Raw genomic sequence first — 18766 nt, forward strand, 5'->3', positions numbered from 1 at the left:
TCATAAATACTAAATTTTGACAGAAATTTCTCTATTTCACGTTGCGTTTAATAATTTTCACCTTGGATGAAATGGAAATGGAAAATCTTTTTCACGTTAAACATGGATGTACAAAATATCCCATGTATTATGCTCCAAGTACCATTTGAGCCCAAAATTGACTTGTTCACATGTTGACTAGGACTAGATGATGGCAAATGGCTAATGATAACGGAAATCCTGAACGATGACATGACAGAAATGGCAGTTCAACAGGAAGTTGAAAAATTTACCTGTTAGTTATGTAGACTCTGGTGTGAAGCTTGTTAAATTGAGAACAGTAACGACAATCACTCCACTGTGATAAATAATCAATTAAAGTAAAATTAGACTTGATGTTATAGTTATGAAAATGCAGTCAAGTATGTTGTTAATGAAGTTGGTAGGCAAACCACATTACACATAAAATCAATAACTGTAAAATCGATAATAAATCTTCTTATGATCAGACCTAGGATTTAGAAAAGCCTTTTGACGTTGATTTAAAGTTATCGAATTTATTTAAATAGTTGGTAGTTGTTGGAATTTGTGTAAGTTCAAGAAAATATCTTTTTTTTGCTTATTTTCCTGTACTACATATACTAATTCCAATAATATATAAATATATGAATCAAAAAAAAATAAAAAAGATCACGCTACCTATCAATCGATAAAATAACATTAAGCTGACAATGAAAAATAAACTTGGAAGTTGAAAGAACTATTAATTTTCAAAATACACTCACCGGCACAAAAAACCGCCACCCAAAAAATGGGTCATTTTTAATGTCTTGTATTTCCTAAACATGATGTCCGATTTAAGTAATTCTTTTAATATGTTATAGCCTTAAGAGGAAACAGTAGCGATCAACAGGTAGCAAAAACGCGTTCCAAGATTACGGCTGTAATTTTGAATATTTTTTCGAGATATTTGGCACACGTATTCGTAATATAATAAAGAATGGCGGTACAGAGCCCAATTTGAAAAATATATTAATATGTGGAAATTACTCTGTAATTAAATACAATATTAAAAAAACGAGCCTGTACCGCCATTAAGAAGAACAAAAAAATACACTTTCTTCAAATAAACTTTTTTATCCGATGCCTAGACTTTGTATCATTTTGGAACTACTAAAATTTTTTATTTCATTAGTAGTTCCAAAATGACACAAAATCTAGGCATCGGATAAAAAAGTTTATTTGAAGAAAGTGTATGTTTTTGTTCTTCTTAATGGCGGTACAGGCTCGTTTTTTTAATATTGTATTTAATTACAGAGTAATTTCCACATATTAATATATTTTTCAAATTGTGCTCTGTACCGCCATTCTTTATTATATTACGAATACGTGTGCCAAATATCTCGAAAATATATTCAAAATTACAGCCGCAATCTTGGAACGCGTTTTCGCTACCTGTTGATCGCTACTGTTTCACCTTAATATCCCTGTAATAATATTGTTGCTAGACAGGTACATTGTCATTGTATACAGGGTGTACGAATCAAACTGTGTTTTTTCTCAAACTTGGGAACACCCTGTGGAATGTTCTAGCTTTTATAAAATACTGAAATTATAACCAAACTATAGCCTCAGGTTTTCTTAACATTATGTTTTTTGTTTCATTCGCTTATGTTGGACAATAAACAAGTTAGGCACATTAAGAACTACCCCTGTTTTTCGTCAATACCGGGTGTTTTTAAATAAGTAGGTACGGCAAACTTTAAGGAGTGATTCTGCATGATAAAATAATGACAGTTTGCTTTATAAACGTATGCCCGTAAATGCTTCGTTTCCGAGATAGGGGGTGTTGAAATTGTTCTTACAAACTGACGATTTATTTATTGCTCTAAAACGGTTTGTGATATGCAAATGAAATTTGGTAGATTTTAAGAGGTAGTTATTGCGCATTTTTTGGCATACAATTAAGAATTTTATATTCCCCATTGGCGTGCATACGGGTATAAACATTTTAGATATATCCCGTATGCACGTTAATGGTGAATATAAAATTCTTAATTGTATGCCAAAAAATGCGTAATAACTACCTCTTAAAATCTACCAAATTTCATTTGCATATTACAAACCGCTTTAGAGCAATTAATAAATCGTCAGTTTGTAAGAACAATTTCAACACCCCCTATCTCGGAAACAAAGCATTTGCGGGCATACGTTTATAAAGCAAACTGTCATTATTTTATCATGCAGAATTACCCCTTAAAGTTTGCCGTACTTATTTAAAAACACCCTATATTGACGAAAAACAGGGGTAGTTGTTAAAGTGCCTAACTTTTTTATTATCCAACATAAGCGAATGAGTCAAAAAACGGAATGTTACGAAAACCTGAAGCTATAGTTGGGTTTTAATTTCAGTATTTTATAAAAGCTAGAATATTCCACAGGGTGTTCCAAAGTTTGAGAAAAAAACACAGTTTGATTCGTACACCCTGTATACAATCACAATGTACCTGTCTAGCAACAATATTATTGTTCCAACAGCGATATTGTTAAAGAATAAGGCTATAATACATATTAAAAGAATTACTTAAATCGGACGTCAGGTTTAGGAAATACAAGACATTAAAAATGACCCATTTTTTGGGGTGGCGGTTTTTTGTGCCGGTGAGTGTATATTAAAAAGGTAGAAAAAAAGTAATAGTTATTTCAACAATTTTTATCAGTTTTATGATTGTTCATTAAAATAAATTAATTAAATTGAAATCTACTTAACGTTACCTTACGTACTTATTGATTTAATAAACACCTACACGAATGCACCAATACGTATGACTACCTCAAAAACAATGTATGAAATACCGTCACAATCCACGTAACAATAATTAAAACAAATTAATCAAATTACTCAAAAGACTGACCTGAGACAAAAAATTGTACAAATTACATTAACAAAACTTTAATACGAATGTCTTGTTACAATATCTTAATTGTCAATGTCCGCAAGGTTTAAAAAAATTGTAAATTATGTGACTTTGTAGGTGACAAGATAATTAAAACAGTACAAGTTTTTTTATGACAATTTAACCCCGCATGTGTGCGTGTTTTACCTAGAATTTTCTTATCTGTCAAATATCATTTTTACAAGTAATAACAGTGTCCGAAGGTTAGTACATTTAAGATAATCACACATACATTTAAGGTAAAACACAACTTTAAAAGGTCGATCTTCGTAGTTTACATGTTTTTTAACACCGATTTTATAAAATGTTTTGCTGGGAATACCTAGGGAAATACATAAATATTAAATTCATCTGTTTGTGTACCCTTGCCTTGAATGATGATTTTTCGTCAATAGATCAACTATTTTTTGAGTCCAAAAACGAAAATATGCAAGGAATGTCCCCCTTGCGACCTGCAAGGGGGAAACATTATTGGTCTTGTGGAGCAAGGAATGTCTCAGATGGTCATAGCGCAATACCAAGACCAAGACCAGGTGTACTGTTGCAAGACCAAGACTGTGTAAGTCTCGTCTTGGTCTTGCATTTGGGCAACACTAGTCATAGCTACAGTGGTACCGTAACACGAGGCGTTCTGTCCAAAACCTATGCTAGGTATCAGGTATTAAGAAAGCTTAACAATATGGAAGGAAAAGTCGCCATAATGTAACAACGGCCCGCCATGATCGTTGCATTGTCCAAGCAGCTAGAAGAGACCTAACCATCTCTCACTTACGGCTCCAAAAGCAGCTTTAGAAAGCTACAGCTGTAAGTGATTCAGTTGAAACAACAACAAGAAGAGTTCGTACTGGAGGAGTATACAGCAGAAGACAGTTACGGGTTCCCGAGTTATCCAGGCAGTACAAGATTGATCGCCTAACCTGGTGATTTAACCACCAAAACTGGAACATTGGGAATTGGCAAAATGTGCTATTTTAGGAAGCCGGGACTTTGTGTAAAATCAGATGACCGACGGATTCGTGAACTTAGAGGTCGAGGAAGGCATACAAGAACCAAAACTGCCAGATCTGATCATATATATTAAGGAGGAAGTGTCATGTTCTGTGGAGGCGTTGTGATCGAAAAAAAAACTTCTTTAATATACATCCAACCAAATTTAACAGCTCGAAGGTCTGTTGATTTGGTTCTAGAACTTGTAGTTAGGTTTTGGAGAGGTGAAATGGGAGAAAATTTAATTTTCATGCATGATAATGCACCTGCACATACCATTATAGTGACTACAGACATCCTTGAAGCAGAATATCACTGTTGTAGAGTGGCCTGCTTGCTCACCCGACCTTATCCCTATAGAGCATTTGTGCGATTGGCATTTAAATATTTGAGGATCAGTTACATTAAATTGTTTTACTTAACACGTACTTTCTTTTTTATATTATATTATAATAATTATTGTAAGTGATATTCAAATGTATTTTAATTCTTTTGGAAATATTAAGTAAACAATACATTTTTCATTTAAACGCTATTGACATTTTCATATTCCGAGCTTTTTAAAGCTTTGACGCAAAAGTTGTGTATGTACGTCAAATAAGTATGCATTATTCCAAAACATCATTTTCAAAACAAGACGTCGAAGTGTATATTCAATTGCTTCGAATAGAATTAGTCATAGCAATGAAGGAAAATTACAAATAGCACTTTTCTTACGCTAGCAATTAACATATTTTTTTCTTTATTAATGTAACAATGCATCTAATTCTATGATTAACCTGCAGTTTATATTTTTAACCTAATCTGCTACGTTTACTGTCCTAGGTTTTCCCAACGGTTCACCTTAAAACAATTAACATATGAAAGATTACTAGAATAGAACTAAATTAAAAAATGCACCAATGACGTTTATGTATTCTGTGACTAAATTAAATAAAACAGAACAAGAATTATTCTTAAGAAGAATAATATGGTTCTCAAAATCTCAGACAAGTATATGCTCAAAGGTAGAAAACAACACATTGGCGACATAAATTCACATCAACTGAATCTATTTTTCTTAAAAGTGAAGTAGATCTAAATCTAGAATAATGATTGTATTATAGCAGTTTTCAAGATATTTGGTTGACTTCAAACAATTTTCGGCCATAAACGACCCCTACAAGATATAAGATACATACAAATTACAGATATTGTACCGGGTGTCCCAATAAGAATGGCTCTCGGCCATATCTCAGGAACCGTTTATAGTACAGCTTTGAGAAAAACATTTTTATAACAAAAGTTGCCTCGGGAAAAGCCTGGAAATTATTTTCATGATTGTAGGTCCACCGCGAGAGGGCGTAATTGAATATCAAAAATTAAAAAATCAAAATTTTACAAAATTTACCTAATGAAAGGGCACTGGCAATCTAATAATCATCGTATTCTTCATAAATTCTGCGCATATTTGATTTAACAAGTTTAAGTCTACCTTTGCAAATAAGAGGTAGGGGTGAGTGGGAACCTTCTTATGAAAAAATGGCTGTAAGTCCGGTTCTGCTAAATCGAATTTTGCATACTTGGTCTTGTTAAAAACAGCACTTTTTCGTCAATGCAAGTGTCTTATTTTCGAAATAGCCTAATAAGTAATGTTCAAGCTAGGAGGCGTTATTTAATTATTTTCAGAAATCTAGTTTTCTTTGGAAAATATTAAATATAAGTATGCATTTTTAATCCTGTATTACAAAATTAGACCAAATTAACAACATAATACCGAAAACCGCATGTCGATACCTCTTTTCTATCTCGAGATATCTTAAGAAATGTGTAAATTTTAAACATAACTGTTACTGTCACCGGTAAACGAGATTAAGGAAAAGTGGTGTGCTATGGAAAAAACAACTAAACATTTTCCAGATGTAAACGTATATCATTAATTAAAACAACAAACAACACTATAAAATATAACAAAGACATAAAAGCAACTACTTACTTAGTCTTAGTGACTGCCTAAATGTTCAAATTGTTGCCCATCATTTTCGATGCAAGCATTTACTTTTTTAAGAGTAGATTGAATAGCAACAGATTCAACTGTTTTAGACTGTTATTTATGGAAACGGATTAAAGACCTTCTTTTTGCCGCTAGGCCCACTACGCGAGAAAACATGATCTAGAATCTAGAGAATACGAAACGCCATTCAAAGCATTGCGAAAGCAGAAATTGAGACTGCTGTTCAATTTTCTCTTGAAAGAGTAAATGCTTGCATCGAAAATGATGGGCAACAATTTGAACATTTAGATCGTCACTAAGTAATGTAGTTGCTTTTATTTCTTTGTTATATTTTATAGTGTTGTTTGTCTTATTGTTGTTTTAATTAATTATATACGTTTACATCTGGAAAATGTTTATTTGTTTTTTCCATAGCACACTACTTTCCTTAACCTCGTTTACCGGTGACAGTAACAGTTATGTTTAAAATTTACACATTTCTTAAGATATCTCGTGATATAAAAAGGTATCGACATGCGGTTTTCGGTATTATGTAGCTAATTTGGTCTAATTTTGTAATACAGGATTAAAAATGCATACTTGTATTTAATATTTTCCAATGAAAACTAGATTTCTGAAAATAATTAAATAACGCCTCCTAGCTTGCATATTACTAATTAGGCTATTTCGAAAATAAGACACTTACATTAACGAAAAAGAGCTGTTTTCAACAAGACCAAGTATGCAAAATTCGATTTAGCAGAACCGGACTTACAGCAATTTTTTCATAAGACGGTTCCCACTCACCCCCACCTCTTATTTGCAAGGTAGACCTAAACTTATGAAATCAAATATGCGCAGAATTTTATGAAGAATACGATGATTGGATTTCCAGTGCCCTTTCATTAGGTAAATTTTGTAAAATTTTGATTTTTTAGTTTTTTATATTCATTTACGCCCTCTAGCGGTGGACCTACAATTATGAAAATAATTTCCAGGCTTTTCCCGAGGCAACTTTTGTTATAAATATTTTTTTCTCAAAGCTGTACCATAAACGGTTCCTGAGATATGGCCGAGAGCCATTCTTATTGGGTCACCCGGTACATACATACAGAGTTGGTCTTAACACGTTGTAATGCACTCTTTTTCTGTAATATATTATATTTACAATATATTTGCAAAAACAACCGTAAGTTTATATTGTTTATTTTTTTCGTAAAAAAAATACGTACAAAATATGGTTGGAATATTAAATTTAAGTTCCTCAACTGTGACGAGAGTATTTGAATTCAGGGAGGTCAATATTGCATCAATTGGTGACGCTAAACATACTGATCACAGTCAGCAGCTCACATGTCAATATTGAAGCAGAGCATAAGAGTGTTGGTGAAAGCTAAACATAGGTAATTGGTGACATAAAACATAAGGTTGGTGAAAGGTAAACATACTGGTCATCCAAAAACAAGCAGCTCACATGTCAATATTGAAGCAGAGCATAAGAGTGTTGGTGAAAGTCCAGGAAAATCAATTGGATGTCGTGGACAAGAATTACAAATTTCAAGAAGCTCTCTACAGCGTATACTCACTGAAGATCTGCATCTCAATGCTTAGAAAGTTCAATTGATACAAGAACTGAAGCCCAATTTATCAACTAATTATTGAACATCAACAAATGGATGCTGCTTTTCTTAGTAAAAGTAATCACGAAGCACAGTTTTACCTTAGTTGCTTTGTTAATCGTCAAATTGGCCGCATTTTTGGGGTTCTGAGAACCCACGATGGTTTAAAAAATAAAAAAAATTGCTAAAGACAAACAAATTAGCTATATTTTTATAAATAGACCAGGCCGCATCTGTAAAAATATTAGTACATTTGGACGTTGAGAGGTGACTCAAATTTTTTTGCAGAAATTGCTTGAAAATAACTCAAATAATAATATTTGAGTTATCCTCCCTCTCAAAAAGGTCCGGAACATTGTTTAAATAATCAAAATGTCAAAAAATGAAGGAAAAATTCGATTTTTTTCTTCGTTTTTGGATTATAACTTTAAAAGTATTCATTTCCGAGAAAAGTTGTACTGACATAAAAGTTGCGTAATTAAATTTCCTACAAAATATAGTTGGTTAAAAATTTAAAAAATAGTCACCCTTGTTGCAAAATAGCAATAATTGCGAAAAAAAAACATACAAAAACAAGTATTCGCATTTTACGTTTTTCAACCATTTATGCTACACTTTGGACCTTCATATTTCACCCAGAAAAACTTTATGATACAGTAAAACAATACTGTAAATTTCATTAAGATCGGTTCAACAGATTTTGCAAAATAAATTTTGCAATCCAGCTTTCGCAAAAAAAATTCATTTTTTTAAAATGTTGCAGGACTGAAAATAAACCAGACAGCAAGTTGAAATTTTTTTTGCCTATAGAAGTGTACTGTACCTTTCATATGCAATCTGCACAACTAAAATCGATTAACCACCACGGCGTCAGGAATTTTTTTAAATAAAAATTAATTATTAGTGCTACGCGCAGGACAGCGGAAAGTTTGCTCTGATTGGGCATTCCAATGACCTTTGATAATGATTGATACATTTTAATTTTTATTACATTTAGATATAAATAAATAAATTTGTTTATTGCAAAATAAAAACACATACTCTATCCTTTGAAATAACAGTTTTTTTAGTAAAAACTTTCTTTGTTCATATATTTTAACTTAGAGAATATAAGTTTATTATTTTTAAACATATGCAATTGTTTAAACAATATTTCACAAACAATAATAAAATTAGTTTGATTTTTGTGGAATTAAAATATTAAAATACAACAAAATATAGAGTAAGAAAATAATATATTAGATAAAGATTCGAAGAAATTTTGGTGGAAATCAACTTGTGCGTGTGCGTGTGAATCGAACACCGCTGTCCTGCGCGTAGCACCAAAAATTAATGTTTATTTAAAAAATTTCCTGACACCGTGGTAATTAATCGATTTTAATTTTGCAAATTGAAAATGAAACATACAGTACACTTCTATAAGCAAAAAAAAATTCAACTTGCTATCTACTTTATTTTCAGTCCTGCAACATTAAAAAAAATGAATTTTTTTTGCGAAAGCTGGATTGCAAAATTTAATTTGCAAAATCTATTAAACTGATCTTAATGAAATTTACAGTGTTGTTTTACTATATCATAAAGTTTTTCTGGGTCAAATATGAAGGTCCTAAGTGTAGCATAAATGGTTGAAAAACGTAAAATGCGAATACTTGTTTTTGTATGGTTTTTTTCGCAATTATTGCTATTTTGCAACAAGGGTGACCATTTTTTAAATTATTGACCAATTTTATATTGTAGGAAATTTAATTACGCAACTTTTATGTCAGTACAACTTTTCTCAGAAATGAATAGTTTTAAAGTTATAATCAAAAAACCAATAAAAAAAGAATGTGTGTGTACTTTGTACGCACGTAAGAAGTTATTCTTCAATTATATAATTTCAACGAAGTAAATATACTTAACAGGTTATTTGTATTTTATTTAAATATTAAACTAACTTTCTTATCTACCACTTTCAAATTTTTTTTTATTAAAACAACCAAAAATTAAAAAAAAAATGAATCGTCCAGGATTGGAACCCGCAACCTTCCAATCATTGGCCCAACGCTCTACCAACTACGCCACCGAGCTTCTTTAAGTGACACGTAAGTTTCGGATATAATTACACAACACGGTGACAAATAGACATATAAAAATGTTATACCTACATACATAATATTTTATTGTCTTACTACAGAGAAAGACAAATCCAAAAATTATAATAAATAATACATTTACTAAAAACACTAATATATTCTTTTAATGACTTATTTACGCTGATACAGATACATACATACCTATCTTGAAAGATTAGCAACGAACTACATACTGTCTGTGTGCGCATGCGCGCAGATTTATGAAATTTTACTCTCAATCGCGTCTAAAGAAGAATAACTTCAAAAATCGAATTTTTCCGTCATATTTTGACATTTTGATTATTTAAACAATGTTCCGGACCATTTTGAGTGGGAGGATAACTCAAATATTATTATTTAAGTTAGTTTCAAGCAATTTCTGCAAAAAAATTTGAGTCACCTCTCAACGTCCATCTCAAAACAGATGCGCCCTGGACTAAAAGTAGTTTCCTCTTTAAAAATATCTACAAAGTTTGTATAACTCACTCATTCCAGTTGTAAAGCAGATCATGGTCGACTTACCTGAAACAAATATATAAAAGATAAGTGAAAAACATCAAAGCATATTTTATTACTTACAGCAAGAATATTAAACAATAGTTCAATGAGAATAAGAAGAACATAAAGAAGTTCTGAAATTGTTTTCTTTTGGCATGTCTATGTAATTGCTAGTTAAATGCCTTGCAATTACTTGAAGACGTGATTAATTCTGCCTTAACTGATATTGAAAATGATCAACATGAAGATCACTGAATCAAGATGAAGCTCATTTGATTTTTCAACGGGACGGTGCTCCTCCGCACTATTATTTACTTATTCGTCAATATTTAGACCAAATAATAATATACAGCATTGAATGGGGAGAGACAGCATCGAATGGACTCCTCGGGCACCAGATTTGTGTCTCCGGGATTTTTTTGTGGGGACACCTAAAAAGTAAAATCTGTAGAACACCACCCGTATCTTGAAAAGATTTACGTCAATGAATTGTCAACGAATGGCGTTAGCTATAATCCCTAGGGATATTAATCTATTAATATGTTTAAACAATAAGCATTTAAATAGGTGATGTATTCGACCGTTACTTAATGGAAGTTTATTTTATCTAATATAAAGTAGTACTATCTATCTAAGAGACTCATCAATATTCAGCTCAGCGGGGTGCTATTGTTGGAGGCGTAAAATTCCATAAACAAGGGATCTACCTGTTTTATGAAATAATCCCTTGTTTATGTAAGTTCACACCTCCAACAATAGCACCCAGCTGAGCTGAATATTAATGAGTATATTAGATACCTGGCACGGGTAACCTCAGGTGTCTATAAAAGTTCACTCACGATTTTATCCCATACTCCTTTAAGAGTACTGAAAATTGTGGGGTTTTCTAGGGAAATTTAGATGAAAATTGACTTTTCTCTTGTAAAGCAAATAGCATTTGCTACGACGATTTTCTCCTTTATGCCATCTTACGAATCGATAGAGGAGTATTGATTCTACTTTTTAAAAATTTTGACATAAGGGCTACTAGTGCCCTAAGGATACCCTAAAATAACCTAAGCTCTCGTGGAACCACGTTCTGGTAACATTCTTAACCTCGGCCTTTTACAATTTATAAGTCAAGGAGACGAAAGGCAATCTACAATATGCAGTCACATTCCGTCTATTCGTCTAGCAAAAATTCCAATGAAAGTTGATTGAAAGTATAAAATTTTATTAAAATCCCTTTAAAGGGCTACATCAAAACAAAACGTTTTCGATTTTATAAAAAAATCATCATCAGTGTTAGATATACTGGATGCTAGCTGAGCCACCAAAGGAAAATATTCGGGTAAAAACCCTTTAAATATAACATGGATGCATTAAAGGTGCATACTTAAATAACATTCCTTATGATGGATACATGGCAACAAGGATAATGCCCTTAGGTAATGTATTGAATTTCCCAACACGTGGGATGCAAATTGAGTTGTTTACATTCCAATGACTTAATTTAAGGTTTAGTTACCATTAAGTCATTGGAATGTAAACAACTCAATTTGCATCCCACGTGTTGGGAAATTCAATACATTACCTAAGGGCATTATCCTTGTTGCCATGTATTCATCATAAGGCATTTTATTTAAAGTATGCACCTTTAATGCATCCATGTTATATTTAAAAGGTTTTTACCCGTAGATTTTTCTTTGGTGGCTCAGCTAGCATTCAGTCTATCTAACACTGATGATGATTTTTTTTATAAAATCGAAAACGTTTTGTTTTGATGGAGCCCTTTAAAGGGATTTTAATAAAATTTTATACCTTTTACAAAGGATTTGTTAAAATTTTTACCTCAGAATAATTTAAGTTGTTAAGGGTGTACAGTGTACAGGTCGAATGGATATCGACACTGTATTGTCTTTGCTTTCGAACCTGGATAACCGGGGATCGAGTATCCTACTGATTTTTTTTTACATACGAACAATGCATGTTAAAGACTGGAAAGTTCAGTCTAAGGAAAAGAAGAAATGGAAAAGAGTCATCATAGCAACAAAGATACACCACAAGCTAACTCACTCAAGCTATAATCTGGTTTTTACAAAATTCCTTGAGCCCATATAACATAACCTCTATTAACAAACTTAAACAATAAGCATTTAAATAAGAGATGAATTCGACCGTTACTTGACGGAAAGAAAATACTGAAAACTTTTGTCTTCCACAGTTCCACAAAATTTATTATCACTAGTTTCGGCCGAATACCTTTCCCAAGCTCGTCAGCATGGTTATCGTCGGATCATAAGATATTAGAGAATGTTTCTTCACTCTCTTGTCGTTTCCCCATTACTGAGGATCGTGATTTCTTCCAATATTCCTAACAATGTTTCTCCATTGGTCTCTATCTTCAGCTGCTCTAAGAGCTTCGCAGAATGAGTTTCCAGCTGAATGCTTTATTTGGTCAGACCATCTAGTTGGTGATCGTCCTCTTGATCTTCTCCCCGGAACGTTTCCAGAAACAATTATTCTTTCCAAACTGTCGTCACCTCTACGAACCACGTGACCAAAGAATTACAGAATTCGTTGCAGACATATTGTGGACAGCCTTGTTTTAATATTGAGTTGGTTTAGAATGGAAACGTTTGTCTTTGACGTTGAATAGTGTCGAATCTGTCGACCACCAATGTTTCTTCTTCTTCTTCAAGTGCCGTCTCCTAATCGGAGGTTGGATATCATCATCACTATCTTTACTCTGTCCACCGCTGCTCTAAAGAGTTCTATAAAACTGCATCTAAACCAGTCCCTTAAATTCTTTAACCATGACACTCTCCTTCTTCCTATACTCCTTCCGCCTCTTATCTTTCCCTGTATTATCAGTCTTAGCATTTCATATCGCGGTCCCCTCATTACGTGTCCCAGATATTGTAACTTTCTTATTTTTATTGTGTTTATTATTTCTCATTCTTTACCTATTTCTCGCAATACTTCCGTGTTCGTTTTCCTCTGTGTCCATGCTATTCTAAGCATCCTTCTGTAACACCACATTTCAAATGACTGTAACTTATTGGAAACATTATTAATGTTTCTTCGGAGAGTGCTAAATAAGTCTTATTGTACGTAGAGCGCGATATGCGAATGTCCCAACTGAGGACGTAAATCCCAAATAAAATCGTAAAAAGTATATTTACAGATTATCTATTTAGCTATGTTCTTAGCTTTAACTGCTCTACATAACTACCAAAGTTAAACTAAAACGACTCCAAACACCAACACATTACACGCGCTTATAATATGTATATTAAAATTGATCAAAACTCACCGTTTGTCAGTGGGGCTGTGAAAAAAGTCTTACAAGCACTAATCGTTAAAAAGGTATGAACCTCTCTCCATGAAGAATATCGGAAAGGTAGTTTTTTTAATATATATTTGCTTATATACGTCAACATAAAATATTCACGAAGGCGATAGGGATTTTTGGCTCATCAGGATGGTTATCGTCGGAGCATAAGCTATTTGGGAATGTTTCTTCTGAGAGTGCGAAATAATTCTTATTGTACGTAGAGCGCGATATACGAATGTCCTAACTGAGGACGTGAATCAGAAATAAAATCGCAAAAAGTATATTTACAGATTATCTATTTACCTATATTTCACTGCTCTATAAAACGACTAAAGTTAAACTAAAACGACTTCAAACACTAACACATTACACGCGCTTAATATATTAAAATTGATCAAAACTCACTGTTTCTATGTGGGGATTTGAAAAAGGTTTAGAAGCACTAATTGTCGAAAAGGTATGAACCTCTGTTCAAGAAGAATATCGGAAAAGTAGCTTTTTTGAATATATATGAGCTTATATACGTCAACTTGGAATATTTACGAGCTAGATAGGGATATTTGGCTCATCAGCATGGTTATCGTCGGAGCATTAAATATTGCAGAATGTTTCTCCTGAGAATGCGAAATAATTCATTTTGTACGCAGAGCGCGATGTGCGAATGTCCTAACTGAGGACGTGAATCCCAAATAAAATAGTAAACTATGTTCTTTATCTTTCACTGCTCTATAAAGCTCCAAAGTTAAACTAAAACAACTCTAAACACAACACAGTAAAAGTGATCAAAACTCACCGTTAGTTTGTGGGGCTGTGAAAACGGTCTTAGAAGCACTAATCGTTAAAAAAGTATGAACCTCTGTCCATGTAGAATATCGGAAAAGTAGCTTTTTTGAATATATTTTTGCTTATATACGTCAACATAGAATATTCACGAAGGCGATAGGGATATTTGGCTCATCAGCATGGTTATCGTCGGAGCATAAGATATTAGAAGACAACATTAATATTTGAAAAGAATTTAATGAGCCATATATTAAAATTAATTGAGTCGGTTTTTGCGTGCGGTATAAGGTTCAATAGATAACAATATACAACGTATGAAAAACTCCTTCGACCAAACAAGAAAATTACCTTATCGAAAACTTTTGCTTTTAAAGAAGGTTACATTTCTATTAAAATTCACACTAGCTAATCTTAATTGGAAAATGGAATTTCCACAAATATTTATGTATAAATAAAAATATTGTAGGTATTAGGTAATTTTCAGTCAGAACTTTTTTCCATTGTAACACCAACACTATTCACCATGGCTTTCAATTGTCAGAATATAGCTAAATGTCAGAGGAGTCAATATTCCAACCTATACAATAATACAACATGTCATCTATGCCCATGGTATGAACACAGCGACAGAAATAGATGTCCAATTGAAAAGATGAGTTACCGAAATTGGAATAGTATTAAAATTTAAAGACAAATTAAAAGATAAAAATTAACAACAATAAATAGAAACCAAATAAGTGTTAGAGGAAGATGTTGAAGCAGTAAAAAGGCTTTACATATCTAAGAGTCGAAGATCGAAGTAGGTATATATAGAAAGAAGAGAAGAAGCAGAAGTTCAAAAAATAATAAAGAACAGCAAAGCCTATTTCCCATTGACTTAATCTTCGGCTCCAAATCGTCCACTGGAAATCGAAGATCTAGATTTATCAAATTATTACTGGATAAACAATGGTAAATAGAATGTCCAATATAAAGAAGACCATGGAACTGATGAAAGAAAGTGTGGTCGACAATGTTGATGTCGAAAATTACAGCCAGTAAAAAAAACAATTTGGAATGTACTAACAATGGACAATTAATGAACCAGGCAGTTTTTATAACAACTAAAAAAACCTACAGAAAGATTTGTAAGTACGAATTCCCCATTTTTTTCTTTCTTTCTTTCTCCCCTTCCTTTTACCCTGTCAGGGTGTCGGACTTGGGCTAGTTATTTTGATTTCTATTCATCCATCTCTACCATTCTTTTCTCTTTTTGCCATTATTTTCAATTCCTCGAGTGATTTTTGCTTAACTTTTCCCGCCTCTACTAATTGCTGTATCCATTTTTTTCTTGGTCTGCCTCTTTTTCTTTTTACGATGTTCTTTGCTTCTGTTGGGTTACATCCTCATCAAATTCCCATACCAGTTCATTTGTCTCTTTGATATTTTATTCATTATTGGTTCTTGGTTGGCCATTCTTCTAATAGTTTCGTTGCTTAATCTATCCCATTTTGTATTTCCAACTCTCCTTCTTAGGTGGCTCATCTTTATTGCGTTTATCCTGCTCTTTGTTTTTTCAGAATTATCCAATTTTCACTTGCATAAAGCGCAGTCGGTAACACTATTGAGTTATACATGTTTATCCTTATCTTTCTTGTAAGTTCTCTTTTCCCAGTATTGGGACTAACGCATAATATAACTTATTATGATTTTTTTGCTCTATTTGTTATTTCCCAGTCCAATTTTCTGTCGTTAGTAATTATACTTCCCAGGTATTGGTAAGTTGTAACTATTTGCAGTTCTAAGTTTTTGCATTTTATCTTTATATCATTATCTTCCTTATCTTCTTTGCCGCTGATTATCATTATCTTACCTTTTTCCTCGATTATTTCCATTTTTAGTTTATCTATTTGTTCTGCCCCGATATCCATTAGTTTCTGCATTTTATTATCATCTATGAATATATTTTTATATTATATTATCATGATTCTAATATGCTATGTGAAAGTGTTTTTTTCTACGTGAGTCCTGGATAGATTGAAGATAGCTGAGTTCGAGATACACTATAAGTTATTTGCTTTCCTTTTTTGATGTGGCTCCAGCATCTTACGATCCTGAATTTGATTGGAAGGAGACAAATGTGGTTTTCAGTCCGCTATATTTTGAACAAACTTTGGAAGAAAAATTATTTTTATCAGAGGCCACAAATTGAGTGTTTTCAATGGGAGGTTTGTTTTGTTTTATGTTGAAAGGAACTTTTCATATTAAAGTAGGTACTTACTGGAGTCATCGCTGTAGGTACAGTTAGTTTTCAGTGTAAAAGTAATAGGCTTGGATCCCGCGTACCAAAAAAAGTTTATTAATAGCAAGCTGAAAATTTGTTAATAGCTTAACGGTGTCTACTCGGACAGACTTCAATGTATGGGCACACTGGAGCATTGAAACTTCCAATTGATTTGTTACCATTTCATTAAACTCTATTAGGATCTAAATCTAAAATCATAAACTTATCAGGATGACACGTTCGACAATTAAAATAACGTTCCATTATTAAAACTTCCCTGTTTCAGTGTTCCCATACATCAACGTTTGTCGGACTAGACAACGTTAAGCTATTAACAAATGTTCAGCTTACTATTAATCAACTTTTTTTTGGTACGCGGGATCCAGGCCTATAAACATTTTTTAAGCAAGGAAACTATTACTAGTCTAGTCGCAACATAGGGGGTCCCGTGGACACTTTTAGGTCACCGCGATTTGATGGTGGTATTATAGGTTTTTGGGGTCGCTGAATCCAATGGAAGTGGTCTGGAAGCCCAAATGTGGTGCGTTTCATTGTCATTAACAAATTATGGCAAAATTAGGTGTTTTTCAGGAATTATTAGAAGCCCTGTAAATAAATAGATAGTGTTAAGGTCTCCTCTGGTGTATGTTTGGTCGTTGAATCGAATGCGACTAGTCGCGATTACTCAAAATATATTCTTATTTTGTTAATTACAAAATAATTGTTTATTCGTCGAAAAGCTCTAAATGCGTTATTTACAGCAAGTTTGTAGTCTTTTTCATAGTATTTTTATACGCTAAATCGACTGGCACTAGTCGTGATAGCTTAAACCACGTTCCGACTTTATTATTAATAAATTATTGCAAAAATAATGGTTTATAGTACGTTTACTCACGGTTTTTGCTCTAAATTTTAAAAAGCCACTTGGAATGACATGAAATTTGGCATACACGTAGCTAACATGTCAAACAAAACAAGTGATATTGTGCCGACGTCTGTTTTTACCCTGGGGGTGAGTTTCACCCCTTTTCGGGGGTGAAAAAAGAAACCTTTAAGTTAAGTTCGGAAGTGGATAAACTGATTAATTCTAGGCAACTTTTGTTCTATACAGTTTTTTCACTAAGTCAATACCTTTCGAGTTATTTGGTTGTTTTGTTGAAAAATGAACATATTCACTCGCAAATAATTCGAAAAGTATTGACTTATTGAAAAAACTGTATAGAACAAACGTTGCTAAGAATTAATCAGTTTACCCAATTCCGGACTTATTTTAAAGGTTTCTTTTTTCACCCCCGAAACGGGGTGAAAGTCACCCCAGGGTAAAAGCACACATCGGTACAATATCACTTGTTTTGTTTGACATTTTAGCTAAGTTGCATGCCAAATTTCATGTCATTCCAAGTGGTTTTTTTTTATTTAGATCAAAATCCGTGAGTAAACGTAGTATAAACCGTTATTTTTGCAATAATTTATTAATAATAAAGTCGGAACGTGGTTTAAGCTATCACGACTAGTGACAATCGATTTAGCGTATAAAAATGCTATGAAAAAGACTACAAACTTGCTGTAAATAACGCATTTCAAGCTTTTCGGCGAATAAACAATTATTTTGTTATTAACAAAATAAGAACACGTTTTGAGTAATCGCGACTAGTCGCATTCGATTCAGAGACCAAAAATACACCAGAGAAGACCTTAACACTATCAATTTATTTACAGGGCTTCTAATAATTCCTTAAAAACACCTAATTTTACCATAATTTGTTAATAACAATTAAACGCAGCACATTTGGGCTTCCAGACCACTTCTATTGGATTCAGCGACCCAAAAAACCTATAATACCACCATCAAATCGCGGCGACCTAAAAGTGTCCACGGGACCCCCTATGTTGCGACTAGACTATACTAATTTATTTTATTTATTTATTTATATTATTATTTATTTTATACTAATTTAGTTTATTGTTGACTATTTATTTTGAAAATTTATTATTATTACTAATAGGCATTAATACTGCCATTAAGTAGTTGTTTTTTATCTGATCAGGTAATTACCTATTACGAATACACAATATTTTTGCATTTACAAAGCATGAAGCCGGCCACTCACGATACTGTGGCGTGTCGTTCAATTTTGTCGAATTCGACTAATTGACAAAAATTTTGATCGTGTGTGACCGTGCATTCAACAAAATCATAACAATTTTACCACAGAGAGACTGGCCTGTCTGCTGCAGTACTGCAGAATTGATATCATCGACGATCTTCACGCAGTAC

At 32.8% G+C, this 18766-nt stretch overlaps 1 protein-coding gene across 4 annotated transcripts in view; it reads right to left on the bottom strand.

Moving 5' to 3' along the window:
* The window catches only part of LOC114325801 (elongation of very long chain fatty acids protein AAEL008004), a 258030-nt gene that overhangs the window by 160960 nt on the left and 78304 nt on the right, over positions 1-18766 (bottom strand). The window contains exon 1 of one of the 4 annotated variants that reach the window (XM_028273929.2): positions 14236-14352. The exons of 1 other annotated variant lie outside the window; for it this stretch is intronic. Coding sequence is in view for 2 of the 3 variants with exons in the window: in XM_050642487.1 (XP_050498444.1) it covers positions 13422-13548 (127 nt within the window). In the remaining variant the exon portion in view is untranslated. Of the gene's footprint in view, positions 1-10114; positions 10151-13421; positions 13564-14235; positions 14353-18766 lie in introns of those variants that run through there. 2 more of the 4 variants (XM_050642487.1, XM_050642488.1) reach the window with 2 other exon arrangements.

This window comes from Diabrotica virgifera, chromosome 2 (assembly GCF_917563875.1).
Source record: "Diabrotica virgifera virgifera chromosome 2, PGI_DIABVI_V3a".
NCBI classification, from domain to species: domain Eukaryota; kingdom Metazoa; phylum Arthropoda; class Insecta; order Coleoptera; family Chrysomelidae; genus Diabrotica; species Diabrotica virgifera.